The sequence below is a fragment of the Narcine bancroftii genome, chromosome 2 (genome assembly GCF_036971445.1).
Source record: "Narcine bancroftii isolate sNarBan1 chromosome 2, sNarBan1.hap1, whole genome shotgun sequence".
Lineage (NCBI taxonomy): Eukaryota > Metazoa > Chordata > Chondrichthyes > Torpediniformes > Narcinidae > Narcine > Narcine bancroftii.
Genome location: NC_091470.1, coordinates 107,366,709 through 107,392,161, shown reverse-complemented (window position 1 = coordinate 107,392,161; position 25,453 = coordinate 107,366,709). Strand labels below are relative to the sequence as shown.

Here is a 25,453-nt window from a genome sequence, read left to right as displayed (position 1 = left end):
TTTCAGCGCTGTATCTGTGGGGTCACAACAATAAAGAAACAAGTCATTAGATGAACATAATTTCATACTGAGAAACCCACATCCTGCAAAAATATTGAAGGCAAATGTCCAGTCGCCAGAAGTATATTTTCATATAAATAATTTACAAATGAACAATTGCTTTTCTCAGTGTCCTCAGTGTTTCAAAAAATGTGACAGCAACATTTGGGGAAGTACTGAGGTACACAATTTGATAGCAAGTGAGTTGCCCTTATGGGATGTGCACCCAAAATGCACCACTGAAGTTTACTATCAGAGCAGATTCAATAACTTTTGTGTTTGCTCAGTGTGTACAGCACTCAAACACTCAGTGATGACTGAAATGCACTAATGTAGTGTTGATTATATAAATCATAATGAATCTGCCAGATGAAATGACAGTCACCGAATGCTGATCACCCAGCTCTGATTTACTTCAGCAGATGGCTTAAAGGCTGATTGAGTTAGCAATAGGGTGGAATCAAGGCATGATGAAATCCTAGATACCCAAACAAACTCAAAATTCGCTGGACGCAGACTGGGAGATCATTTCACTGAGCACCTTTGCTTTGCCCCAGTGGCCGACCATTTCAATTCTGCGCCCCACTCCAGCCCAGACGTGTCTGTCCATGACCACGTGCACAGCCAAATCAAGGCCAATTGGAGGAGCAGCGCCTAATTTTCCATCTGGCCACTTTCCAACCAGTTGGCCTTAACATTGACTTCTCTGGTTTCTGCTAGACCACTCCCCGTTCTCCCCCATCCCTCTGTCCCTTCTCCTCCAGCTCTCCCCTCCCACTTCCCTCTCCATTCACAGAGCCATTTTCTGTTGTGCTCTCCCTCCCTTATCTACCTATTATTACCTCTTGGGGGTCTGCTTCTCCCCCACCCTCACCATTTTATTCAGGTGCCTGTCTATATTTTTTTCATATTTTGATGAAGCCCAAAATATTGGTTTGGTATCTTTATCTTTTCTATATAAAGTATGTTGTTTGACCTGTTCAGTTTCTCCAGCAGTGTACAGTATTTTTACTTGTACTTCAATGTTCAGCTTCCATTGACATTCATGTCTTCATTGGTTTATTTCATGAAGATTCATTTCTATCTCCACATTATGCTTTTGAATCCTTTGCCCAATCTAGCTGTCTTTGTGTACAATATGAGCAGTGGCAATCCTTGATATCCTTGGCTTTAGCAGAAACAATGATGTGGTGTCACAATATTTACTTCAAGCAACAATTTTCGAAGCTCTGAGAGTAGGCAAATCATTTGTGGATTTCCAGTGAGGCCACATTTTAAATATTGTGTCCAACTTTATTGGAGCTCTTTCTGTTCCAGGGTTGCCTTTTCCCAACCCGCCTCGAAAACACTTGCCCACCAAAGAATATTGTGGAGTTGTTGTATTGAAGAACAGGAGCATATTTACTCAGAGGAAGCTCCACAGAGACCTCTTTGGATTGAACTTTTAAAATTCAATTTAAGCATGGTCCTTCCTGACCACAAGCCCGTGCTTCCAAATATACCAATTAACCTACAAACCCCATACATTTTCTGGAGGGTGGATGGAAACTGGAGTTCCTGGAAAAATGCATACAGACCCGGGGAGAATGCACAAACTCCTTATAGAGAGCACTGGATTCGAACCCAGGTCGCTAGTGCTGTAACACCGTTCTGCTTACCCTTAAACTAAATGTGCAACCAAGATAAAGTGACACTCTGGTTTATTAGTGCTGTTGGTTATAAGGTGAATATATCCAATAAACTAGGGTGAAACAGCAAGTGAACCAAGATTTTGTCACCTGATATTTGGACTCTGGCAGAAAGTTTTACCCTGACCTTCAGCTAATATCGTCAACTGGACACAGGTCAAGAAAATAGATTCTCAGAGACCCACTAACCCAACATCAGAGGGAAACCAGGATATTACCAGTGGAGTTCAGGAATCCTGGCATTTTTCAGCAAGCTGATGTCCAAAAGGTTTCCCAGTTATAGACCTAGATAAATTCGGGGTGATAGCAAATGGAGGTGATTGAAATTAAAGGAACACAACTGCCTAAGCCTGGCTCCGCCACATTGGACAACACATTTTTTCAAAGGTTTGCTTCCTGAAAAGAAATTTGGGATTATGATAAACGGCTTCAAGATGAACACAAAGGTCATTTTAGATTTGCTATATCATGTAGGAAATTGGAGGAACATTAAATTAACATCATTGAATTTAGCCTGTTTAATCGCAAAATGATGCTGACACATGTGTCAGTTCAACTGACCTAAAAATGTTTTGCCGTTGATTTTCATTTGTACTCAGCACTTGATGCCTCTCGTATCAGCGTACAACAATAGTCGGCCAGCATTGATGGATTTCAGTTACCCTGATCCTGTTTTCTCATGGTCGCAATGTCCTGGTGAAACCTTCCACTGTGTTCGTCACTGGCTGCACTAAGATCAGCAGGGGAGAAGTCCAAGTGTGAATGCAGAAAATGAATTTTCAATGAAATGTTGCTCTTCATGGTTTTATATGCTTGAAGTAGACTTAAAATATGACAGGAAATCATGAAAATATGGTATACTATACCTAAAAACAGGATACATGATAAAAATCTTTTTAAGGTGATTTTTGTGATCAGTAGCCCAAAATCCATAAAATACACCCAAAAGTATTCAGGAAGCAAAATCTTTGTTGTCCAAAGTTATCAATTCAATGACTAAATTGTTAGGAATTCTCATGTTTCTGTCAGTAAAATTGTGACCTGTATGTAAACCATTCAAGGATCATTTTTGCAGGTCGGTCACACCTGGCTTCTGAGTTTGATCACTGCCATTAAAACCAAAGAACAATTACAGCACAGAAACAGGCCTACGACCCCTCGAGTCTGTGCCAAGCCAGTTTATCTTGCCTAATCCCACTGGCCTGCACTCAGTCCATAGCCCTCCATAACACTCCCATCCATATACGTCCAAATTCCCTTAAATGTTAAAATCGATCATGCATCTACCACTTCAGCTGGAAGCTTATTCCACACTCCCACCACTCTCTGAGTGAAGAAGTTCCCACTCATGTTCCCCCTAAACCTTTCCCCTTTCACCCTTAACTCGTGTCCTCTTGTTTGAATCTCACCTACCCTTAAAGGGAAAAGCCTTTCTACATTTACTCTGTCTATTACCCCTCATTTTTCTACGCTCCTTTCCCTGTAACTCAGTTCCTGAAGTCTGGGCAACATCCTAATAAATCGTCTCTGCACTCTATCTGTTGAAGGTATTTCATTCTCAGGAATTGCACAATACAAGCCTGTAAATTTCCATAGTGTCTGCACTATTCACATAGAAAAAAGGCTTTTTTGGCCATTTGAAAGATCAACGAGAATGTCTGTGTTTGGGTTTATTCTGGCAAACTGCCCTTTATATATCCAGGGATGCATGCTGACTCAAAAGTTTTGTATAGTTTGCAAATTAATTACAATAAATAGAAGATTTCTATTTTAATGTGGTAATGCTATTTATTCAAGGACAAGTTATTCAGATCAGGATGCAGAAAAAAATGGCTCATTATTTGTATAAGCCATCGGTCACAAACACAACTGGTCAACCAGTCTAAACCAGAGTGAGGTCTTGCCAAGTATAAGTTCAACGACATCCATTCCTGGTCCTTGGTGTTCAACATATGGGGCTCCTTGCATTGTCCTTTTATATGTAAATGCTTTCTACAGATGGGTGGAAATGTGCTGACCGGCTGAATCAAGGTCTGGTATGGGGGAACCAATACTCCTGAAAATAAAGGTGTGGTGATACACAACTAGCCTACTGCAGGGGCTGATCTCTGCACCTGCAGGAAGAAAACTGGAGGACAGACCACACCTGGCCAGCTGTCAATCAACTGCCCGGGATATATTCCTGAGCCGACCCCTCCTGAGCCAGTCTCTCAGGAGCAACCAGTACAGCTACCACTGTAGCGGAGACTTTTAACTGAATAAAGCCTGTTGTACAGTCTTTCTTGTGTTTTGTGTCTGCTTCCTGCTGCAGCAGCGCATCACAAAAGGTGAAAGGTAAAAAGTAGTGGGCACAGCCCAGAACATCACAGGAAAACCCTCCCCACCATCAAGAACATCTATAGGGTACACTGCCGTCGGAGAGTAGCAGCGATCATCAAGCATCCAAATCGCTCAGCACACGCTCTGTTCTCACTACTACCATCAGGAAAGAGGTGTAGGTGCCACAAGGCTCGTACCACCAGGTTCAGAAACAGCTGCTACCCCTCCACCGTCAGACTTCTCAACAACAAACTCAATCAGGGACTCTTACTCAGGGTTGTATGTGTCGTCCTGTATGTACTCTGACAATAAATCTGAAATCCTCTTATCACATCCAATGTTGGCCTGGACCCCTCCCCCAGCCAGCCTTGTCTTTATTCAGACACCTTCCTATCTTTGCTTATTCCTTGAAATGTCAGTAATATATCATTACCTCCTTTGAACGCTGCAAGACCGGCTGAGTTCCTCCAGCATTTCTGTGTGCTTTTACTACAATTATGGCATCTGCAGACTTTAGTGTTTCTTTCCCTTGAAGCCAAAACATGAGTGAGTTCCTGTTGCATCTTCTTTTAATATAGCAAACAGAGAACAGGTTTGTGCATTTAATTAGTTTCTTAAATGCCACCAATTTTGGTTGAAATCCTGCCATTTTAATTACTGTGATGTGTGAACAGACCAGTATAATGTTGATAAAGACTGTCTCCTGAGGTCAAGCCAAGATCATTGAAAAATAACTTCCCTCTGATTTGTATACGTTAAGTTTGATGGCACAGAGATAGCTTGAAATTATGATTAGTTTGCCTTCTTTTCCTTCCTTTGAGATTAAACTTCATTCGGAATGCTCAAAGCAAAATTTTTCTTGTCATATACAAAAATTCCTATGGTAATAATTCAAGTCAAGCAAAGTCACCTGACAAAACAGCACGTTCTCCGATCCTCGGTGCAAAACATGCAGATACACAACCAGACATAGCACACATACAGACAATACATCTGGAAGACAAGGATTCATGCATACTTATAAATAAATAAGCATTGTTTTGTACATATGAGAGTTTCAGGTGGTTAGGGTGAGCAGTTCCTTTGGTCGTTCAGCATTCTTACTGCCTGTAGGAAGAAGCTGTTCCTCAGCCTGGTGGTGCTGTCTCCGATTCCTGGATCTCTTTTCCAATGGCAGTAGTTGAAAAATATTGTTTGCAGGGTGGAAGGGGTCTTCAATGATTTTGCATGCCCTATTCAGACATCAATCCCGGTAGATCACGTCGATGAGGAGGGAAGGAGGAGGGAGACCCCAGAAATCATCTCTGCTGCTCTTATTATCCTGTGGATTGAACTCTGATCCATTTCTCTGCAGCAACAGTACCACACTGTGATGCACCCAGCCAGGATACTGTCAACAGAGCTCCTGTAGATTATCATAATGGGGGCCAGTAGCCTTGCCCGCTTCAGTCTTCTCAGGAAGTACAGTTGCTGTTGTGCCTTCCTGGCAAGTGAGGAGATGTTGAATGTCCACGATGGGTCACTAGTTAAATGAACTCCAAGGAACTTGGTGCTCTCCACTCTCTCCACTACAGAGTTGTTGATGTGTATTGGAGGGTGGTCATTCCTGGTCCTCCTGAAGTCCATGTTCATCTCCTTCATCCATGTTTTCTCTGGCGTGTTGGAAGTGGAGGGGAAACCAACTAGAAACTTGATAAAATTCTGAGGTGTGATAGGTAGATAATCAGAATATTTTTCCTTGGGTAAAAAAGTCTAAATTTACACATTTAGGATTAGGGAAAGAAGATAATTAAAAGAGACGTTCAGGCCAAAAGTTGTGTTGGAAACAAATACAATTGTAACAGGCACATGAATATGCAAGGAATGGAGAGACATGGATTGATTGCAGCCAGAGAGATTTAGTTTAATTCCGTGTCAAGCTTGACATGGACATCATTGGCTAAAGGAGCTGTTCCCATGTTGTACCTCCTTGTTTGTTTGCTAAGGTGGCATTCACTGGACAGCAATTTTTTTCAAAAAATTTGCTTCCTGAAAAAAAATTGGGGATTATGATAGACACATCGCTGCCACGTTGCGATAGTTCAACTGACCTCAAAATGTTTTGCTGCTGATTTTCATTTGTACTCAGCATCTGATGCCTCTCATGCCACTGTCCAACAATAGTCATCCTGCATTGCTGGATTCCCATTGCTCTGATACCACATTTCAATGGTCGCAACGTCCTGGTGAAAACTTTCACCATGTTTGTCACAGACTGCACCAAGATCAGTAGGGCAGGAAATGAATTTTCAATAACATGCTGCTTTCCATGGTTTTATATGGTTGAAGTAGATTTAAAATATGACAGGAAATCACTAAAATAGGTTATATCTAAAATTTTAAGGGGATTTTCATGATCAGCAGCCCAAAATCCATAAAATACATCCAAAAGCTAAACCTCCATTGTCCAGTGTAATTTGCAAACATCATCTCCGTAGCTGTAGAGTGCGATACCAGGTCAGATTCAGTGAAAAGGGTCTTGGTGGGATTTACTGCAAGGATATGAGATTTGATCGATTTCAGTAAATTTGGAGAAAGTGGAGGTTTTCCCTCGAGTACTGAATGTTAAGATTAATGTATTTCATGAGTGTTGGCAATCAGAGGAAAGAAATTTAAGATAATTGCCAAAACGGACATTGGGAAAGGTTTAAAAATAAACCATGCTTTGTTGTTTTATCTGAACTTTGCTGAATGAAAGGGTAGTGGGAAACAGATGAATTATAACATTCAAAGAGACTTGTTTCAATATTTAACAGTGAAAGAATGCAGGGAAGATTAACTAGGATGTTGCTGAGACTTCAGGAACTGAGTTAGAGGGGAAGATTAAATAAGTTCGGACTTCATTCCCTGGAACAAAGAAGAGTGAGGGGAGATTTGATAGAGGTATACAAAATGATGATGGGTATAGACAAGAGTTAATACAACTTGGCTTTTATCTCTGCTGTTAGGTGAGATACAAACAAGAGGACATGGGTTAAGGGTGAAAGGGAAAGTTTGGGGAAACATTCGGGTGAACTTCGTCATACAGAGAGTAGAGAATATAGAACATTATGGCACAGTACATAAACAGGGAATGGAGAGATAGGGATCAAGCACAGCCAGAAGAGATTTAGTTTAATTTCGTGTCATGCTTGACATGGACATCATTGGGTGAAGGAGCTGTTCCCATGTTGTACCTCTTTGTTTGTTTGCTAAGGTGGCATTCATTCGACAGCAATATTTTTCAAAAAATATGCTTCCTGAAAAAAATTGGGAATTATGATAGACAACATCAAGCTGAATACAAAGATAATTTTAGATTTGCTGTATCATGTAGGAAGTTGGAGAAACATTAAATTAACTTTTATTGACTAACAATACTGCCACATTGCATTAGTTCAGCTGACAGTACACAGTCCTTTGGCCCTCGATGTTGTGCCGATCTATATATTCCTACCAAAAAAAGTACTCAACCTTTCCTACCTTGTAACCCTCTATTTTTCTTTCATCCATGTCCCTGACTGAGTCTCTTAAAAACCCCTAATGTTTCAACCTCCACCACCACCTCTAGAAGCCATTCCAAGCACCTACAACCCTCTGTGTAAAAAAAACTTACCCCTAAGTCTCCCCTAAACTTTCCCCCCTTCACTTTGTACAGATGTCCCCTGGTGTTTGCTATTCCTGCCCTGGGAAAAAGCTGCTGGCTGCCCTCCTTATCTGTGCCTCTCAGAATCTTGTAGACCTCTATTAAGTCACCTCTCATCCGAAGAGAAAAGTTCTGCCCACCTTGCCTCATAAGGCACCATCCTGGTAAATCTCTGCAACCTCTCCACCACTTCCACATCCTTCCTGATAATGAGGTGACCAGAAATGAGCACAATACTCTTAAGTGTGGTCTCACCCAGAAATTTAGAGAGTTGCAACATGACCACTACTCATGACAACATGAGTAGTGGGAGTGTGGAATGAGCTGCCAACCGAAGTGGCGAATGAGGGCTCAGTTTTAACATTGAAGAAAAATTCAGACAGGTACATGGATGGGAGGGGTCTGGAGGTCTATGAACTGGGTGTAGGTCAGTGAGACGAGGCAAAATAGTAGTCCCCAGTGCCTAGAATAATAGTCTTTATTCCAAGCCTCCCTGTTCTTTGCTTTTACCTTGAAGAAAGGCTAAGGCCTGAAACATAGGTGATATATCTTTACCTCTGATAGAAAATGACCGCTGAGTTTCTCCAGCATTTCTGTTAACTTTTTTTTAACATAAAAATAGTTGTGAAGGGCCTGTTTTCTGTGATGTAATCTTCAATGGCTCAATGGCTATTTGGGAAGAAATACTTCCAAAGATACAGCACAGGTATGTTGAGCTAAATGGGCTCTCTCTGTGCTCTGGCGTTAGGATGATGATCTCATTGGTTTGCAAATGTGAGAATTATGCATCTGTCGAGTGAAGGGTTTTTCCTTCAGATAGGCAAATTCAGTGGAGAGAAATTCAAATCAGGCTTGTCAGTGGGCGGTGCATAGGATCAGAGGCAAATCTCTGACAGGACACCCACTTGCACATTATTTTGAATAATTCTTTTGAACCATTTTGAACGACTATGTGTAGTCCACTTTCATTTTTTTTGCCTACTCTGCATTCCATCCATCAATTGGTTCTTAAGAATACTGAAAATAAGAGCGAGTGTATTATATGCTTATTTGAATTAATCATTAAATATGCCATCGAAATTCATGTAAATTAGGGCGGTGTTTGGTGGCAGTGTTGTCCCCAGTCAGGCTGTAGGCGATTGAGTAATTCCCCTGTCTATCAAAGCATCGGCTGCTGAAGCTAAGTTTCATACTACACAAACACTCTCTCTCTCTCTCCTGCAACTACCTATTCCCTAATGCATTCCATGGGAAAAGTGCCCTTTTATTAATTGGGGAAGTTGTAGTTTCTGCGTCCCCCGCTTTATAAAACTTCTCAGTAAACTGACAACTTGCAGACTCAATTGATTGATTGACTGCACCCATCAGTTTGAGGTGTTTAAACTGGTCAGTGCTGTTGGTTATACTAATTCAAATATTATTAGTTATTGATATAAGATGGTTGCAAAAAAAATTGGCATTAACGGGTTCTACATTCATTGCAAAGATACTGATCAGTATTTCAGTTACAACCGGCTAGTTAGCTCTCCTGGTGATAACATTCGCACGCTTGTACAGTGTGAGCTCATTCCACCGATGAATGCGGGAGTTGGAGCTGCCCACGGTCCCAGAGTCGATCTGGGGAAGAGGAGTGGGTGCGTAAGCCCCTGCTCCAAGAGCGGCGCCCCGAAGAGCGTAACTCCGCCACTAAATGATTCATTTACATTGCAAACCTCCACTGGCACAACGGTTTCTAGAGAGCAGCGTTTAGAAAACGGAGCCGGGTGACCTCAGATTTCATGCGTTCACTTGCTAGATCGCACATTTCTGGACCGGTTTGAACTTGGGCTGTGGGCAATTCGCGTCTAGCTCACACAAGCCTCCGTGCGGACTTTACCCAGGCAAACAAATAAATATACTTGTATATCTTTAAAGTACACTTGGGGTGATCTCCCTTATTATTACTGGGATCTCAAATTATTCATTAACATTCCCTGAAATTTTATTTCCCCCCCCCCCCACCCCGAACAATAATTTATTCCTTCCTATTTAGTTTTTGAACCTCGAGATCTTGTGAAGTAAAATGTAAAACAAAGCATTCGGTTTTTCAGTGAGGGGAGGTTGCCCCTTTAAGAGAAGGAATCGCCCGGTGCCTTGGGAGACCTTTCCATTGCAGTGCGTGGGAGGTCAGGTATCCGAATCCTGCCTAGACCTGTGTGCATTGGAAGCACAGACGTCATTCGGGGGAATCCCTGCTTTCACGCGGCGCGGTGCTCAACGCCACACTGCTCTTTCGAGACATCAGCGTGGTCAAGTTAAAGCTTGATGCACTGCCCTCTGCAGGCTAGTTTTGCGCGCTCTGAGCGAGTAATGCCGCTCCAACGTCCATGATCTTCCTAAACGCCTTCTCCCCAATTTAAGTCCTTTGGAAAGTAAACTCACCGTCGGGGTGCGGTAGCCAAATAGCAGATAATGGAGATTCACAAAAGCTACAGATGTTGCAACCTTGATAAAAGAATTGCTGGAGGAACTAACTCAGCAGGTCAGACAGGAACCGCGATGAAGGGCTGAAGTCCCAAACGTTGGTTATGTATACATTGCTACATAAAGGACACCGTTTGACCTGCTGAGTTTCTCTAGGTGTCTACAGACTTTCGTGTTTTATCCATGAATGGAAATGGACAGTAAACGTTTAAGAGTGTCTTTTGATCAGGGTCAGACTCCAAACGTTGACTGGCAATCAGCCTATTGCCAAGGGCAAGTTTTCGGAGATGTGGAGAGTGACCCATGCTTTACAGGGTCTTCCTTGTGGATCTTGATTTAGTGGCGCATAGGAGGGACGGGGGTATGAAGAGCAGAGTTAGGCAGAGGTAGTTGGGGGCAGGTGGGTGGTTTATCAGAAGGACTGACCTTTCTCGGGCATCGATGGAAGGAATCAACGTTGACATGGAATGCACACATTTCAAGTGTTGTCCGCATGGGTGGGAAAAGACAGGGAGATCTTGGCTCTGGTAGTAGGACCAAGGTTGAAGCCTTTAGTGTTAATCCCGCAGATTAAATCCGCTCTACTTTCTGTTTGTTGAAAAGAGGTGCAGTAGAGGAGCCTTGCTGTGGTAAAGCAGATACCCATGTCTGTCCTGCAAAGTTTCTCCAGCAATTCCTTGATGTAATAATCCATTTGTTTAACTGGTGTTGATTGATGTGTAAATACTGACTAGGATCAGCAGAAGGGGCACCAGGAAACTTTTTTTTTAAAAGAATGAACATCTGAAATGTTTTATTTCTACCTTCCCAACTCAACGATCCATCAAATGCAGTGGAACTATCATTGACAAAGCTGCAGTAAAATCAGGAACTCTGCTATGTACCTCATAATAAAACACACACAATGCTGGAGGAACTCAGGCGGCCTTGCAGTGTTCATAGATGGTAAAGACTGGCATTTGGGGCCCGAGCCCTTCTTCAAGTTTTGAGTTTTAAAAAAGTCATAAGGGCCTTGAATACTCCTGAATGTGTTGGAAAAGCAACACAGAGAAAAGCATCCAAATGCAACAAATCAGTCAGAATTCCTTTCCACTCAGGGAGATTCCACCGAAAAGTGTCTTTTTCTTATTATTTGAAAAGTGCCTAGTGGTGTTTCTTTTCACGTGGAATAATTGTTCTGCGGATTTGATAGAGTGGGGTCTTGGTTCAATGGCAGGAGGTCGCTGCTGCATTGATTTAGTGTGTGACCAATGTGGGGGGGGGGGGGGGGGGGAGGAACACGTCAGTATTGCCAACTTTGTGCCCTTTCTAACAAAATCCCTGGACTCTTGTTCATGAAGAGGGCATTATCGTGGTTGACTGTACTCAGAAATTTGTTATCATACGGAGCAGCTTCTGGGCCGCACCATAGATCCAATCCCAGTGGGTGGAGCAAGTCTGCTTTACCATATCAAGGCTCCTCTACTGAATCTCTGTTCAACAAATGTAGAGTGGAGTTAACCTGCAGGATTATTAACACGAAAGGCTTCAATTCGGTCATACCACCCCAGAGTCAAGATCAACACGTGGAGAACACTTGAAATATGTGTGTTTTATTATGATGTATATAGCAGAGTTCCTGATTGTACTGCAACTTTGTCAATGGCAGTTCCACTGCATTTAATGGAATGTTGAGTTGGGAAAGTAGAAATAAAACATTTCAGATCTTCATTTATTTAAAAAAAAGTTTCCTGGTGCCCTTTCTGCTTCTGGTGATCCTAGTCAGTATTTGCACATCAATCAACACCATGTCAATCGATTCATGAGAAGGCGAGTCTTTTCATAACCATCAATCTGCCCAAACTGCCCTCCCCTATCTCTGCTTTCCTCTCCCTCTGATACCCCGGCCCCCACTGCAAGAAGCTCTTTGAATAATAAAAGTTGGAATACCCCTCTCTCGTGCTCCACTCTCCAAGATCCACAAGGAAGACCCTGTAAAACATGGGTCACTCTCCACATCTCCGCACCGAGTTCTCAGCAAAAGGCGAGGTGTAGAAAATTCGCTGCAATCATCGTTTTCAGTCGTTCCTCAAACCCGCAGTTCATTGAGCAATAGTAATTGTTCACCGCTTCAGATGAATGATCAACCTGCAGCAGGCACCTCAGAGATCCCCCCAAATTCATTGGCAAGATAGGCACGCCAGTGACAGCTTCTTTCCCCAGGTCTGTACTGAGGTGCTGATGGCGCACAATCAGATCCAGTGGACAGGCCACCCTTGTGCACAGGCCAGCCTCCTGAAACAGCCCAAAACTGTGATCTCCGAAAGGACAGAGTGAATTCTCCAATAACATTCTTAAAATCTCCCTGAAAGCAAAATGCAACCTGCCTCTGATTTTTGGGACGACTGGATAGGTTAATAAGCATCAGACAAGGCCCTGCGCTCCTGATGGAAGAGGAAGTTGTGCACAGCACCTAAAACAGTCCATCCACCTGCCTGGTCAAACACCTCCTGCCCCACCTGTGGCAGAGGCCCACTCAGACTCTTCAACCACCTCAGGGACTTGATGCTTATTTCAAACTCACTAGAAGGTCAAGTTGTGAACAGGGATCAGTAACCTTTGAAACCGAGCGCTGCAGCAGAGGCTGAGGACAATTGACATCATTTGAAAAAGAGCTGGGGTGGATGATGGCTTATACAGAATTGTGGCGCAATCTGGACAGTTAATCCACGTGGGGCTTGAGGGAGGGAACCAAACCACTGGGAAATCTGAACCGTCCAAGTATTTTAGGAACTTTTATTATTCAAAGAGCTTTAATACCTGCTGTGCTCTGAGATTTTATTGAATTTCTGTGATTATTTTGTTTCACTCTGAAACGTTGACGTTTCCCTCGCCACAGAGGCCGTTTCATTTGCTTATTTTGTATCACTTTCCACATAAATTTGCCTTACTGCATTTTGCATATGGCATGGTGCACTCAAAATATTCACGTCGTGACCACAACTTTCATTACCTGCAACTGATATAATTGCACATATTACCCGTTTAAGACTCAAGAAATAGAGTAAACCCATGGCTTTCCTGTGCATTAATTGATACCATCTGAGCTCAGCGGCCGCATGGTGTCAGCGAAAGGTCTTTAGGCGAAATCCCTTGACAGCAACAATAGGAGCAATGTGAGTGCGAGAGCCTCCCAGCCTTTTGGGTCATTGCTTTGCATGGATCCTTTGCTTAGATAACTGTGCATATTTGTCGCTGCAGGCGGTCGTACATTTGCAATGGTTACTGCCAGCATCAGGACTTGGCGGCGTATCACCGACAGTTAGAAAGTGCTACAGGTTTTATTTTAGCTGTTGGCGGATGGGGGTTATGCAAACAATAGGACCTGGTCCATTTTCTAAAATGTCAGGTGGGAATCCGTGTTGTTTTTTAACTTAGGGAGGATGGCTAAGATTGTGTGAAATCTTTTGGAGACTGCCTGACACACAGTGGGGTGACCAGTGCGAACCAGTGGGGTTAAGCGAGGGGGTTTCTGTAGCACGGAGAAAGGCTCTTCGGCCCAACTTGGCAATGCCGGCCATTTGCCTGAGTTCGACCGAGAACCCTCTAAAATATTCCTTTCATATCATACGTTCAAGGACTTTCCAGCCAGATGAGTTGCACTTGATACATTTATGTCGAAGACACAGGTGCATTTACTCATATTTTAAAAATATATAACATTTGTAGCTGGGGCACGTTAAATATATAAACTATTGTATTGGTCAATCTTTATGGCATGGAATAATTGGATGTAAATCTTGAACCGTGCATCGTGGCAAACCCAATTAATTACAGATCAATTAATCCTCGCTATGGTTATGCCTCGGGAGGATGAGATTGTGACCTGTCATTGAGCTGAGGGGTTTGTTTTGGAAGAGGTGGGGGTTGCTGTTGTTGGAGGGGTGGGTTGCTGTTATTGGAGGGGTGGGTTTTCTGGCATTGGAAGGGTGGGTTTGAGGTATTGGAGGGTGGGTTTGCGGTTATTGGAGGGGTGGGTTTGCTGGTTTTGGAGGGGTGGGCTTGCTGTTATTGGAGGAGTGGTTTGCTATTATTGGAGGGGTGGGTTTGCTGATTTTGGAGGGGTGGGCTTGCTGATGTTGGAGGGGTGGGTGGGTTTGCTGTTATTGGAGGGATGTGGGAGGGGTGGGTTTGTACTATTAGTTTTGGGAGTGGAGGGAGGGGGAGAGGGCCGATGTAACGCGCTGAAAGCTGCGCCATCAATCAGATTATTGGGAGTGCTCGCACTTGATGCTTTAGTTACCACCCTGCCAGACAGAGGCTGTCTATATTCCTCCTAAATGTCGCTACAAGAAATCAAAATGGCTCTGGCACTAGGAAAGGCAGTGGAAAGGTGCAAAAAAAAAACATCAAGGGGGAGGGGGAACAAATCCTCACTTTCAAATCAGGAAGTGGATGGTGGCAGCCTTATTTTTAATTATTTTCCTACTGTACAATTTCACGAAGCAAGCGGCCCAGAAGTAAACCATTGCGTCGGTACTTTTTAAGGATGTGGGTTCCGATCAGTCAGTATTTTCCACTCTCGGGAGAGGAAGATACACTCGCCGGAAAGTGAGCCAAATTTGGACGGGGAGTGCCGTGACGTCAGCCGGGCTTGCCCTTATATGGAGTTCCAGTCCGCTCCTACACTAAGAGAGAGAGAAATGGCAAAAGACAGTAAAAGTGTAAGACTCCGGGGCTGCGCATCGACCTGCAGGGTGCAAGAGGCTTGCAGATCGGTGCAATGATCGCGGCCGGACACTGAGTACCCACATCAACTTTTGCAAATGTCCCTCCCCCCCCCCCCCCCCCACCCCAGAGAGCAAGCGGTTCAATGCAAGCCCGAATGTTCCATGAAACGAGCTTGCACCTGCAACGTCACCGCGGCTAACTCTTTGCATGTCCATGTAAGGGCATCTACGTCATGGTGCTTTCCTTTCCCCTATATATACCGGAGGACCATATTTCAACAGCAGTACAGTATTGCTTTGCAAGCTTTCAACAGAGACAGAAGGAGAAGAGAATATATATATTTTTTTCAATGTTATATCACTGACTACAGCTGCCATCTAATCTTGCTTGGAGGATTTTCTATTGCCAGTTGGATTTCCGTTTCTCTTCAGGAATTTATATACACACTTACATCCATGGTGATCTGGGACTTATTTATTTATTTATTGGAAAAGGATACCCCCGCTATTTGCGCTCTGATATGACAGGGAAGATAGCAGAGAAGATCCCTGTGACGATGAGCGGCTTGTTAAATCACCTGCAGGATAGTATCTACCCGGAGGATGACATTTCCTCGGCCGTGCCCACCTCCATGAACATTTTTAACTCGGATACAAGCAACGCCTACAATCAGATGGGTGGAGGTACGATACCTTGGCAGTTTGATTTATCTGACGGCAATGTAAATAAAGTAATGTTGACGCGCACGAGTAAGTATTAAAGGCCCCCAGGTGCATCTATCTAATGGTGAACATGTTAATATATAGGCATTCACTGATCGATTGGACGGATGGCCGAGATATATTGGCAACGGTGCCGGGTTCTGACCAAGTGAATATCAGTGTGGCGGTTACAATGGGTCACCCTGCACTGTCTTGAGTGCCTAGTGTGGCTTTGGCTTGATCTGCAATGGTGTGCAAAAGTCACAGGTAGTTATAATGATCAGAGTTATACGGCCTCAAATTATCCGGCATATTGGCTGTTACAATGGCGTAGAATTGGTTAAATGCACTGTAGTAGATACAGTGTTTGTAAATATCGTGTTTGATATTTATAATAGCATTTCTGCAATTAATATTACATTTGGGTACTCTGGAATTCTATAATTAGTCGAAAGTGAATAACTGAATCTGAATATAATGAATTATGCTGCATTAAAACATTTCCAGTGCCGTTATATTAAGAGCTTAGTTCTAATATAATGAAGATAATGGAGTCACTGAACTAAACGTAGATCCTCTACACAACTATGCCTAACTGGTTATATTTAAATACACCACATCTCACTATAATATAGTAGAAGGCGAGAAATGGACCTCTATATATTGCTGCTGCTTTCGGTATGTAGAATAAGATTCCATGCGCCTTTCTGATAATGTAGGTACCCCACTGTCGAATTTACCTGTTAAATAAAATATTGGGCGTTATTATTTACACAGCTCTGCACTTCGATTTAAGCCGGTTGCCCTGTCTCGTGTACACGCAGTGACTTTGTGTTGTGACATTTCTTCTTCTCTGTCGGCTTTATTGCGGTTTACTGTCATCAACATCTGAGCAAAGGCGAACACCATTCAATTTAATTGGGCAGGGCTACAAATGAACTTTAAATGTATGTCACTTTATGTCCATTGCTACGCCAAAAATATATTGTGCATTGATCATTCCAAAATACTTTTGTAGTGACTTGGAAACTAATGGTGAACATTCTCATTCTCCCCGCTCAGACGGCATCCTGGACGTGGCTATGGACAAAGGTGCCCAGGAATTGTCCTATCCTCACACTTTCCAGAGCTCCAGCCGCAACCAGACTCTCACCTACTTGGGCAAATTTGCTTTCGACTCCCCGACTGGGCCGCTCGCAGGTTCAAACTGGTGCTCGGAGAACATCATCAACTTAGCGGGTCTGTTCGGTGTCTCTCACTCCCCGTCAACCAGCACGCAGACCTCCTCAGCATGTACCATGGTGCAAAACCAGAGCGAGATGGACCAGCTCTATCAGGCGCCAACGCCTTACCCCCAGTGCAGCGAAATGTACCAAGAGCAGGTCTATCACACTCCCCCGACCTCCACGACCAATCTGTACTCGAACCAGGACTATCACCCCAAACCAGCGCAGGACAGCAATATGTTCCCTGTCATTCCGGATTACAACCTGTTCCACCATCAGAACGACCTCCCTTCCATACCGGATCACAAACATTTCGCCTCAACGGTGGATCCCATCCGGATCCCTCCTCCACTCACTCCATTGACCACCATCAAAGCCTACACGGATTCCAAGCAGATGCCCGCCAGCTTCAACTCTCACCCACAGCCCTTGACGCTGAAACCCATTCGGCCCAGGAAGTACCCCAACCGGCCCAGCAAGACCCCGGTCCACGAGAGACCTCACGCCTGCCCGGCCGAGGGGTGCGACCGCAGGTTCTCCAGGTCGGACGAGTTGACCCGGCACCTGCGCATCCATACAGGACACAAACCCTTCCAGTGCCGCATCTGCATGAGGAGCTTCAGCCGTAGTGACCATCTGACCACTCATATCAGGACCCACACCGGGGAGAAGCCCTTCTCGTGTGACTTCTGCGGGCGCAAGTTTGCCCGGAGCGATGAACGCAAGAGGCATGCCAAGATCCACCTTAAACAGAAGGATAAAAAAATGGACAAGAACCCCATGGTGCCCAACCCAGCAGCGGTAGGAGCCCCCGTGACAACCTGTGCTTAGGCTCGCCTCACCTCAAAGCTCAAAGACGCGAGAGGTTGAATTGTACTGACGCCAAGCCAAGCGAGGGCAATGGACTTTTTCCTCGGGGGGGCTCATTTTCCTGTTGGCGCTACGTGACTGGCACCCAACTCGCCTTCTGGTGGGCAACCCGAGAGATGCGGCCTGGATGCATCTTTCCTGGAAGTTCCACTGCGCTCTGGCGGATCCGCTCGGCGCAAATTTTGAGTCGCATCCCTTCCGCCACATGTGGGGTTTTTTCTTTAAAAAAAAGGCGTAATTTCGGCGCAACTGCGGGGACGGCCGTAGGCAGGGCGGCGGGACATTTCACACTCCGGTGTGAATCAAATCAGGAACAATATTGTTGAAGATGAACGTCAGATCTTTCATGCTTTCATGTATCTTCCGACGTGATATTTGAATAATGTGACTACTATTGGACAACACTGACCCCACTCCATTAACAAAAAGGACAGTCGACTTTGATGGAGCACACTTTTGATAATCCATCGTGCTCTCCATCCATATTGTATGGACACAGAAGTCTGTTTATAAACTCTTGTTATGGACAAATGCAGTTCAGCATACAGTGCACCTTAAAGAAAGGTCCATTTGGTATTTGCCAGCCAGACGCGGTGAACTCCTAACACAGACTACAACATCATTCCACAATATAAATATTTCCCAGAGGAAGTCAAGAAGCACCTCAGTCCCCCGTCCCTCCTCCACCAATGGCCGTGTAATGACCCGCTGCCAGTCAGCTCGCCTGTAATTGTGTTCTGCAAGTTTGCTGCAATCTCCTTGGAATTGCCCCTGTCATTTTTGGACTTTGTGTATGTGCACCTCCGTTTTAGGCGGCCAAATGGGTCATTGGGTTGGCTCTGAATTTTGATGGGAGCCTAAAAAGCCATTGGTAGCATCTTACCACGTGTACAATCGGAAGTTTTGTTGTGTTTGGTGCTCTCCTCACCTTTCTGTCATTTTATTGCAAAAAAAAAAGGGTGCACTTTGGCACCCAGTCATTAATGACAAAGCATGTTACTGCACGATGCCATTTTTCCGTGGGAACCAGGCGCAAAAAAAAGTTTTAAGCTTTTCTTTTTATGGCAAATGGTTCCCTTTTGCTCTTTACAGTGATAAATGTCTGCATGTGGGAAAAAAAAGTTGTCAGACATGGGATCAAAGTGGTTTGATATTAACAGTTAAGAAGAAACCTGTGAGAAATTTTTTTTTCCTGGAAATCTTTTGCATAAAGTACAGTATTTTGAACAGAGATGTATTATATTTTGTGGCTTTATTTTTAAGATTCATTGTACCTTATAATAAGGTCCAAGCTTGATTTTGTGAAGAGATGGTGATTATTCACCTATGTTCTCATTGGCTTATTGTCTATTGTAATGCAAATACTGTAATTTAGTTTAAAGTATAGGCATTTGGAAGATAGCTGATGTATTGTTGTATCATTTGCACTGTGCGCAAATGTTGAGACATAAATATATTGTGTTTGCTGAGCAATGACCCATTGTGTTTTATTGACAGTTTCACTAACTTTACAAGACAAACATATTTTCATTCTGCCTCTGTTTCACTGTAGCCTCAAATAAGGCCAGAATGTGGTAGAACTTCTATATATACATAAAAAAAGAATGTGGTGGAAACACTCAGCAGGTCAGGCAGCAGCTGTGGAGAGAGAATCAGTCAATGTTTCATGCCAAGTGATTAACAATTCCAGCAGTTTTCTGTCTTTATTTCAGATTTTCAACATCTGCAAGTATTTTTTTCCTCTCACATACCACCTGATGTAAACCCTTACTAACCATAGATCACCAATGGCATTCTAAGGCATAGGTGCTCTGTGTTCAGTCAGGTTGTATGTGAGTGGGAAAATAAAGGTTGAGGACCACTGGTTTTGTGCTTGATTCCACATCTTTTGCTATTTCAACATTGAATGTTTACCTTTCTGAAAAAAATCATGAATAATATAAATATTTGCCAAAGAGTACTCAGAGGGTGATGCAAATGATTTATGGAAAGAGGGAGGATTCCAGTTCAGGGAGGGGCATGACTTGAAGTTATACGCATTGGCAAATTCAATGAAAGATAAGCATCCTCTTCATTCTGTGAGTGGTTAATTTAAAAACTGGTTCCTATTGGGAATATGTGAGCCAAGAAGTAAGGACACAATGAGGGGGAACTTCTTTACTCAGAGAGTGGTAGCTGTGTGGAATGATCTTCCGGGAGAAATAGTGGCGGCGGAGTCAATTGTATTATTTAAGAAAAGGTTGGACAGGTATATGGATGAGAAGAAGATGGAGGGTTATGGGCATTGTGCAGGGAGGTGGGATTAGAAAGGGGTGTTTGGTTCGGTGCGGACTAGAAGGGCCTAATGGCCTGTTTCCATGCTGTAATTGTTATGTTATGTTATGTTATGTTATGAGAAGGAACTTAGATGTGCACGAGGAAGGGAAATAAAAAACAGAGAGAGGGTGATGGGGGGGGGGGTGAATTTAAAAAAAAGACATACAGCATGGTAACAGGTCATTTCAACCCACAAGTCCATGCCATCCAATTAACCTACAAACCCCAGTACGTATTGAATGGTGGGAGGAAACCGGAGCCCCCGGGGAAAACCCACACAAACACAGGGTGAATGTCCAAACTTATTACAGACAGTGTGGGAATCGAAACCCAGTCCCAATCGCTGGTGCTGTAAAGACGTTGCACTAACTGCTACGCCATCCATGCTGTGAAGTAAAATGGAGTAGATATTACTGGATTTGGAAATAGAAAGCAAAATATGCTAGGTGCTGGAAATCAGGTTAAAAAAATAGAATGCTGGTAACACTCATCAGATCAGGCAGCATCTGAGAAGACAGAAACAAAATAATATTTCCAGTTGGTGACCATCAAAACTGGCAAAAAATATCTGCAGTTGTAAGGCAAGGAAACCGAGTGAATGTCCGACAGAGTGCAAAGCAGGAGAGAATGAATGAATGGCTGAACTGGTGGTGGTAGTTTTGGCTGAAAGAGATAAATAGATCGATAAATAGATTGATAGATAGTAGAACAAGAGAGAGAGAAAATGGGCTCCATATTTCCAAAATAACTTAATTGAATTGCATTTATATTTAAGGTAAATAGTTATGAAGTAGGATTTTGAGTCTTGAATCAATTTGTTCCCATTTCCAGTGATGTGCTTCTCCAAATATTAACCAAATGTTCAATGGTTGTTTCTACATATAAATAACCAAAGAAATCAATAAGAAAAATAAATGGTTTAAAAAACATTTGCCAAAGTTGGTGGCATAAATTTTGACTCATAATGGATTAATTCAATGATGCCTGTTATGAAATTACAACAATCCTATAAAATTGATTTTTAAGATTACAATGTACCATTCAGTTTAAATACTAATTTATTTATTGTCGTATTAAATTAGGTAAAGGGTTTAGTGATGCAGCCTTAAAAGAGGAGTTACTCATTTACTTTTCAAAAAGGGTGGGGAAAATAATCAGAAAGAACGTTAACTTGGTTTCACAACCGTGCAAAGATTTAATAAATGTCAAACATAAATGTCTTCAATTATATACTGGATTTCATAACATAGTGTGGAGCTCAAGCCAGTATACATTGGCATTTATAGTATATGTTATATATGATTTGTTGTCATTTAAATTAGCTTGGGGGAGGCCAGGTAGAAATGTTCTGAAGAGTGGTCTGAAAATGTGGTGAACACAGCATAAATTTTAGTCCTATTAAAGCAGAGTTTTATTATTGCAAGCCATGAAGGGAAGAGTATTCCATGCAGAAAATGGAAAATACTCTGATAGATACACATATCAACAGTCTGGCACAGTCTTAGCATTTCATATGAGAAAAAAAAATCCCTATCTTATGTCATCTTAAATTTGTATTATCTTATTCCAAAATCTTCCACTCATGGAAGAAAGATGCTTAATCTCAAGAAGATGGTTCCTGGATTAAGGACAAAAAACAAATTCAACACCAGTAAAAATAATATTTCTCTGTTTTGGTTGGTATTCATCATGCTTTACGTCGATATTTCCCCTTAATATTTATCCTAAATTTATTTCCCAGCCAAAGTCCTCCAGTCTTTTGTTAAATTATTTTGCTATTGAATTTTTAGCAGGAAGGGGTCATTTGAGACCTTATTGAGCTGACCTTTTTTAGACCACATGAGTTAAATATCTCTAACTCATCCTCACCCACTTCAGACTTTGGATCAATTCTTGTGTATGTAGCCTTGCTTGTACTTTACAGCACATGTATTTTTAAAACCCAGTGATTAAATATGCACTCTGCAGAAAATATCGCCTGGCCTTGAATTATAAACACTTAGTACCACAATGGTAACTTCGACTTCAGTATTCTGGTTATTTGTTATTTTATTCCTCTTTGTCTCCCTACTGGTAAAGATCTTTCTTTAGTTTCCTCTCAAATTCCATCTCCTTCATTACAAATCCACATTATGTGCAGTTTCACTCAATGCGTTATATTTCATTTTGTTTCATTTTCTTGTTGCCCACCGAGGACCTAAATCTTCCCGCATATTATTAAATAATTTGTTGGCCTCATTCCTTTCATATATCTCTCTGGTCCTCTGCTTCTCTTTTTTTTCCTTTAGAAGTTCCCTTCTTGATCAAGTTTGGAAATGCACAGCAATGAAGGAGGCCTTTTGGCCCATTTATTCTGTGCTAGCTCCATCAATAATAATTATGCAAGTGGCAACCTCTCTTGACCTTTCCCCAAAGTCTGTGGATTTTTCCCCCACGGCAGGTATTTATTCACTTCCATTTTAGAAATCCCTGGAAACATGAATCACCACTCCATAATGAAAAGTGAACACATTGTGGTGACCTGAATTATACACGGTTTGTCCTGAAATCCCATCCAACTATGCTTCTGTTTTGTATATTTTTTCTATATTAGAAACAATTATCTGAACAGCAGTTAAGTTGAGAAAAGGTTGTTAAATTGCATAATTTATATTGTTAAAAAGTACTGCAAAATACAATACCCAATTCCTCCCCAGACTGATAGCACATCTCACAGTTTTTCACTGATGACTATTCCTACATTTGAACTTTATTCCTGAGGCTGTGCACCTTGTTGATTTTATTTTTCACTTCAAGTAGTTTCAGTCAGTGGAACTAGGCTACGTAATAGGGCAAATTGTCTATGTCCACAATACTTATCCAGAGGAGTCAATGCTGACTGTTCGGTGTTTAGTTGTAGCTTTTCAGGTCATTAAGTTATAGAACCTTTAATGAGAACGTTAATGGTTTCTTTCCTTTTAAATGCTGACACTATGCTTGTGAAAAGCAAGACTTGCATTTATGTAGCATTTACTTTGATCTCAGAACTTCACAAGCCCTATTTTTTTAACTGTGCAAGCATTCTTATGATGTGGTACAGGCTGTTTGTAATATTCTCTTTATTACCATCAGTTCTGTAGAATCGCTGTACCACTCTTTTGCACTAGTGTCCCAAAATTCTCCTCTTAGCCCGTCGAATCCACTTTTGTCTCAGAGGATTTATTAATTTTCATTTCCTTTAATCACACTGGTTTAAAATACACCGGGCAATTTGTTGTTATGTTTCCCTCCTTATTGAACACTTTTAAACAGTAATCATGAAGTAATTTAATTTTTAAAATTTAATTTTCCATCGATTCACTAAAAGCTTTAACGCATTTCTGAAAGATTTTAAAATCATTTTAGAACATTTCAGCACAGAAAACAAGCCCTTCCACCCTTCTAGTCTGTGTCAAAACTATTCTGCCTCATCCCACTGGCCTGTACCCAGTGCATTGCCCTCCATACCCCTCCTATCCATGTACTTGTCAAATTTCTCTTAAACGTTAACATTGAATGCGCATTCACCACTTCAGCTGGCAGCTCATTCCAGACTCGCTGTGTGAAGAAGTTCCCCCTAAACTTTTCCCCTTTCACCCTTAACCCACGTCCTCTGGTTTGTATCTCACCTACCCTCAGTGGGAAAAGCCTAGATGCATTTTTTCTGCCTGGACCCCTCATAATTTTGTCTACCTCTATCAAATCTCCTGCTCCAGGGAATAAAGTTTGAACCTGTTTAACTTTCCCTGTAACTCAGTTTCTGAGGTCTGGGCAACATCGTAGTCAATTTTCTCTCCACTCTTTCTATCTTATTGATATCTTTCCTGTAGTTAGGTGACCAAAACTGCACACAATACTCCAAATTTGGCCTCGCAATGTCTTATACAACTATACCATAACATCCTGACTCCTATATTCAATACTTTGATTTATGAAGGCCAATATGCCAAAAACTCTCTTTATGACCTATCTAAGTTTGATGGCACTTTCAGGGAATTATGTATCTGTATTCCCAGATCTCTCTGCTCCACCACACTCCACATGGCTGCATGCTGGAATTCCTCCATGAGAACTCTTGGCCTGCTTTAAACTACTTTTTAACCAAAATTTTCATCATCTTTTCAGATATCCTTCTCTAATTTCTAAGAATATGGTGTGTCCATATTAAAGTCCATTCAGACATTGTCTTAGCTTTAACTCTCTTTGCTGAATTCACATCCAATCCTCTATTTGAACACCCTGCTTTTTATTTTGGCATAGCCTTCTACTGTAAAAGTTTTTTTTTCTTTGTCACCTTTACATAGATTATTTTTCCTCAAGTAAAAACAGTAAGTGCTGGAAATATTCAGTAGGCCTGCAATTTCCATATTCAGTGTTAGGGCTTTTAAAATGTCTGTTGCTTTCCCCAAAAATACAAATTGATCCTCTCATTTATTTCCTATTTGTTCCTCAGATCTTTGAGGATTTCCTACTGTTGGTGATCAGATGCCCTCATATGTAATCATGTTGGGATCACATTTCTTTGTAAGTTACTATGTACTTACTATGATGGGGCTCGTCCACATTATATGCAAAAATCTAGTCTGATATGCATTTTTCTTCAACTGTGCACTACAGAATTACTTCATTTGGCTGTAAGCTACTCCTGGAACACATTCAGATGGCACGAGATGCTTGTTATCTTGAGCAAGCAATGAGAAGATGGAGAGACTCTGCAGGTCAGGCAGCATCCATTGATAGAGGTGGGCAAAATCTGCCTTACCTCATCTGTCACCTCTGTTCAGCCACATAAGCAGATGTTTTAGGTGAGGCAGAGTTTGCCATGCATCTCCTCTAACCTCGTTGGATATTCGATAGGGGCACTTCTACATCAATGAGACCAAATACAGATTTGTCACGTGCCAACGCTCTGTCCACGCATACCAGCTGGAACTCTCAGTTGCCAGCCATTTTAATTCCCCTTCCCATTCCCACTCCCACTCAAAACTTCTGTCTCCATTGCCAGAGTGAAGCCACCCTTTTAGTACAGCATGTCACATTCTGACTGTGTAGCCTCCAAGCCAAGGGTCTGAACACTGGAATTTACACTTTCAGGTGACCTCCATGTGTCCTTTGCCTGTTCCCCTCTGATACGCCATAAGCAAGGACCAGACATATCATTCTATAGGCTTTTATTAACAGAAGAAGCCACCTCTACTGACCAGTGGGATAAGTTGCACCATCTGTTATACCAGTAGGGTGGAGCCAATCTACAGTCATAACCAATAGCAAGCAGTCAGCATAATACATCATATCATTGCACCCTCCTCCTAACCGAATCCAGTATCCAGTTCTCCTGCCCCTCCTTTTAATGCCCACTATCACCCCTTACCACCTCTTTCTTGAAAAAAGGTCCTCTGCTCCTACTGAGATGTTGACTATCCATGGATGTTGCTTGAT

The 25,453-nt window shown here is 42.4% G+C and overlaps 1 protein-coding gene across 2 annotated transcripts; it reads left to right on the top strand.

Moving 5' to 3' along the window:
- The first annotated feature begins 15,176 nt into the window (after positions 1-15,176).
- egr3 (early growth response 3) lies at positions 15,177-19,149 on the top strand. 2 transcript variants are annotated; one of them, XM_069917929.1, is made up of 2 exons: positions 15,177-15,566; positions 16,647-19,149. In XM_069917929.1, the coding sequence occupies exons 1-2, from the start codon at positions 15,404-15,406 to the stop codon at positions 17,639-17,641; spliced, it is 1,158 nt and encodes a 385-aa protein (XP_069774030.1). In that variant the 5' UTR covers positions 15,177-15,403; the 3' UTR covers positions 17,642-19,149. The 2 variants fall into 2 exon arrangements, with proteins under 2 accessions (XP_069774030.1, XP_069774029.1); XM_069917928.1 differs by having other exon boundaries at positions 15,177-15,632.
- Positions 19,150-25,453: the final 6,304 nt, after the last annotated feature.

Bases quoted from the DNA above. Each gene is read 5' to 3' on its own strand.
- egr3 (XM_069917928.1), top strand. From the start codon at position 15,404: ATGACAGGGAAGATAGCAGAGAAGATCCCTGTGACGATGAGCGGCTTG. The intron at 15,633-16,646 runs GTAAGTATTAAA...CTCCCCGCTCAG, and splicing joins AGTAATGTTGACGCGCACGA to ACGGCATCCTGGACGTGGCT.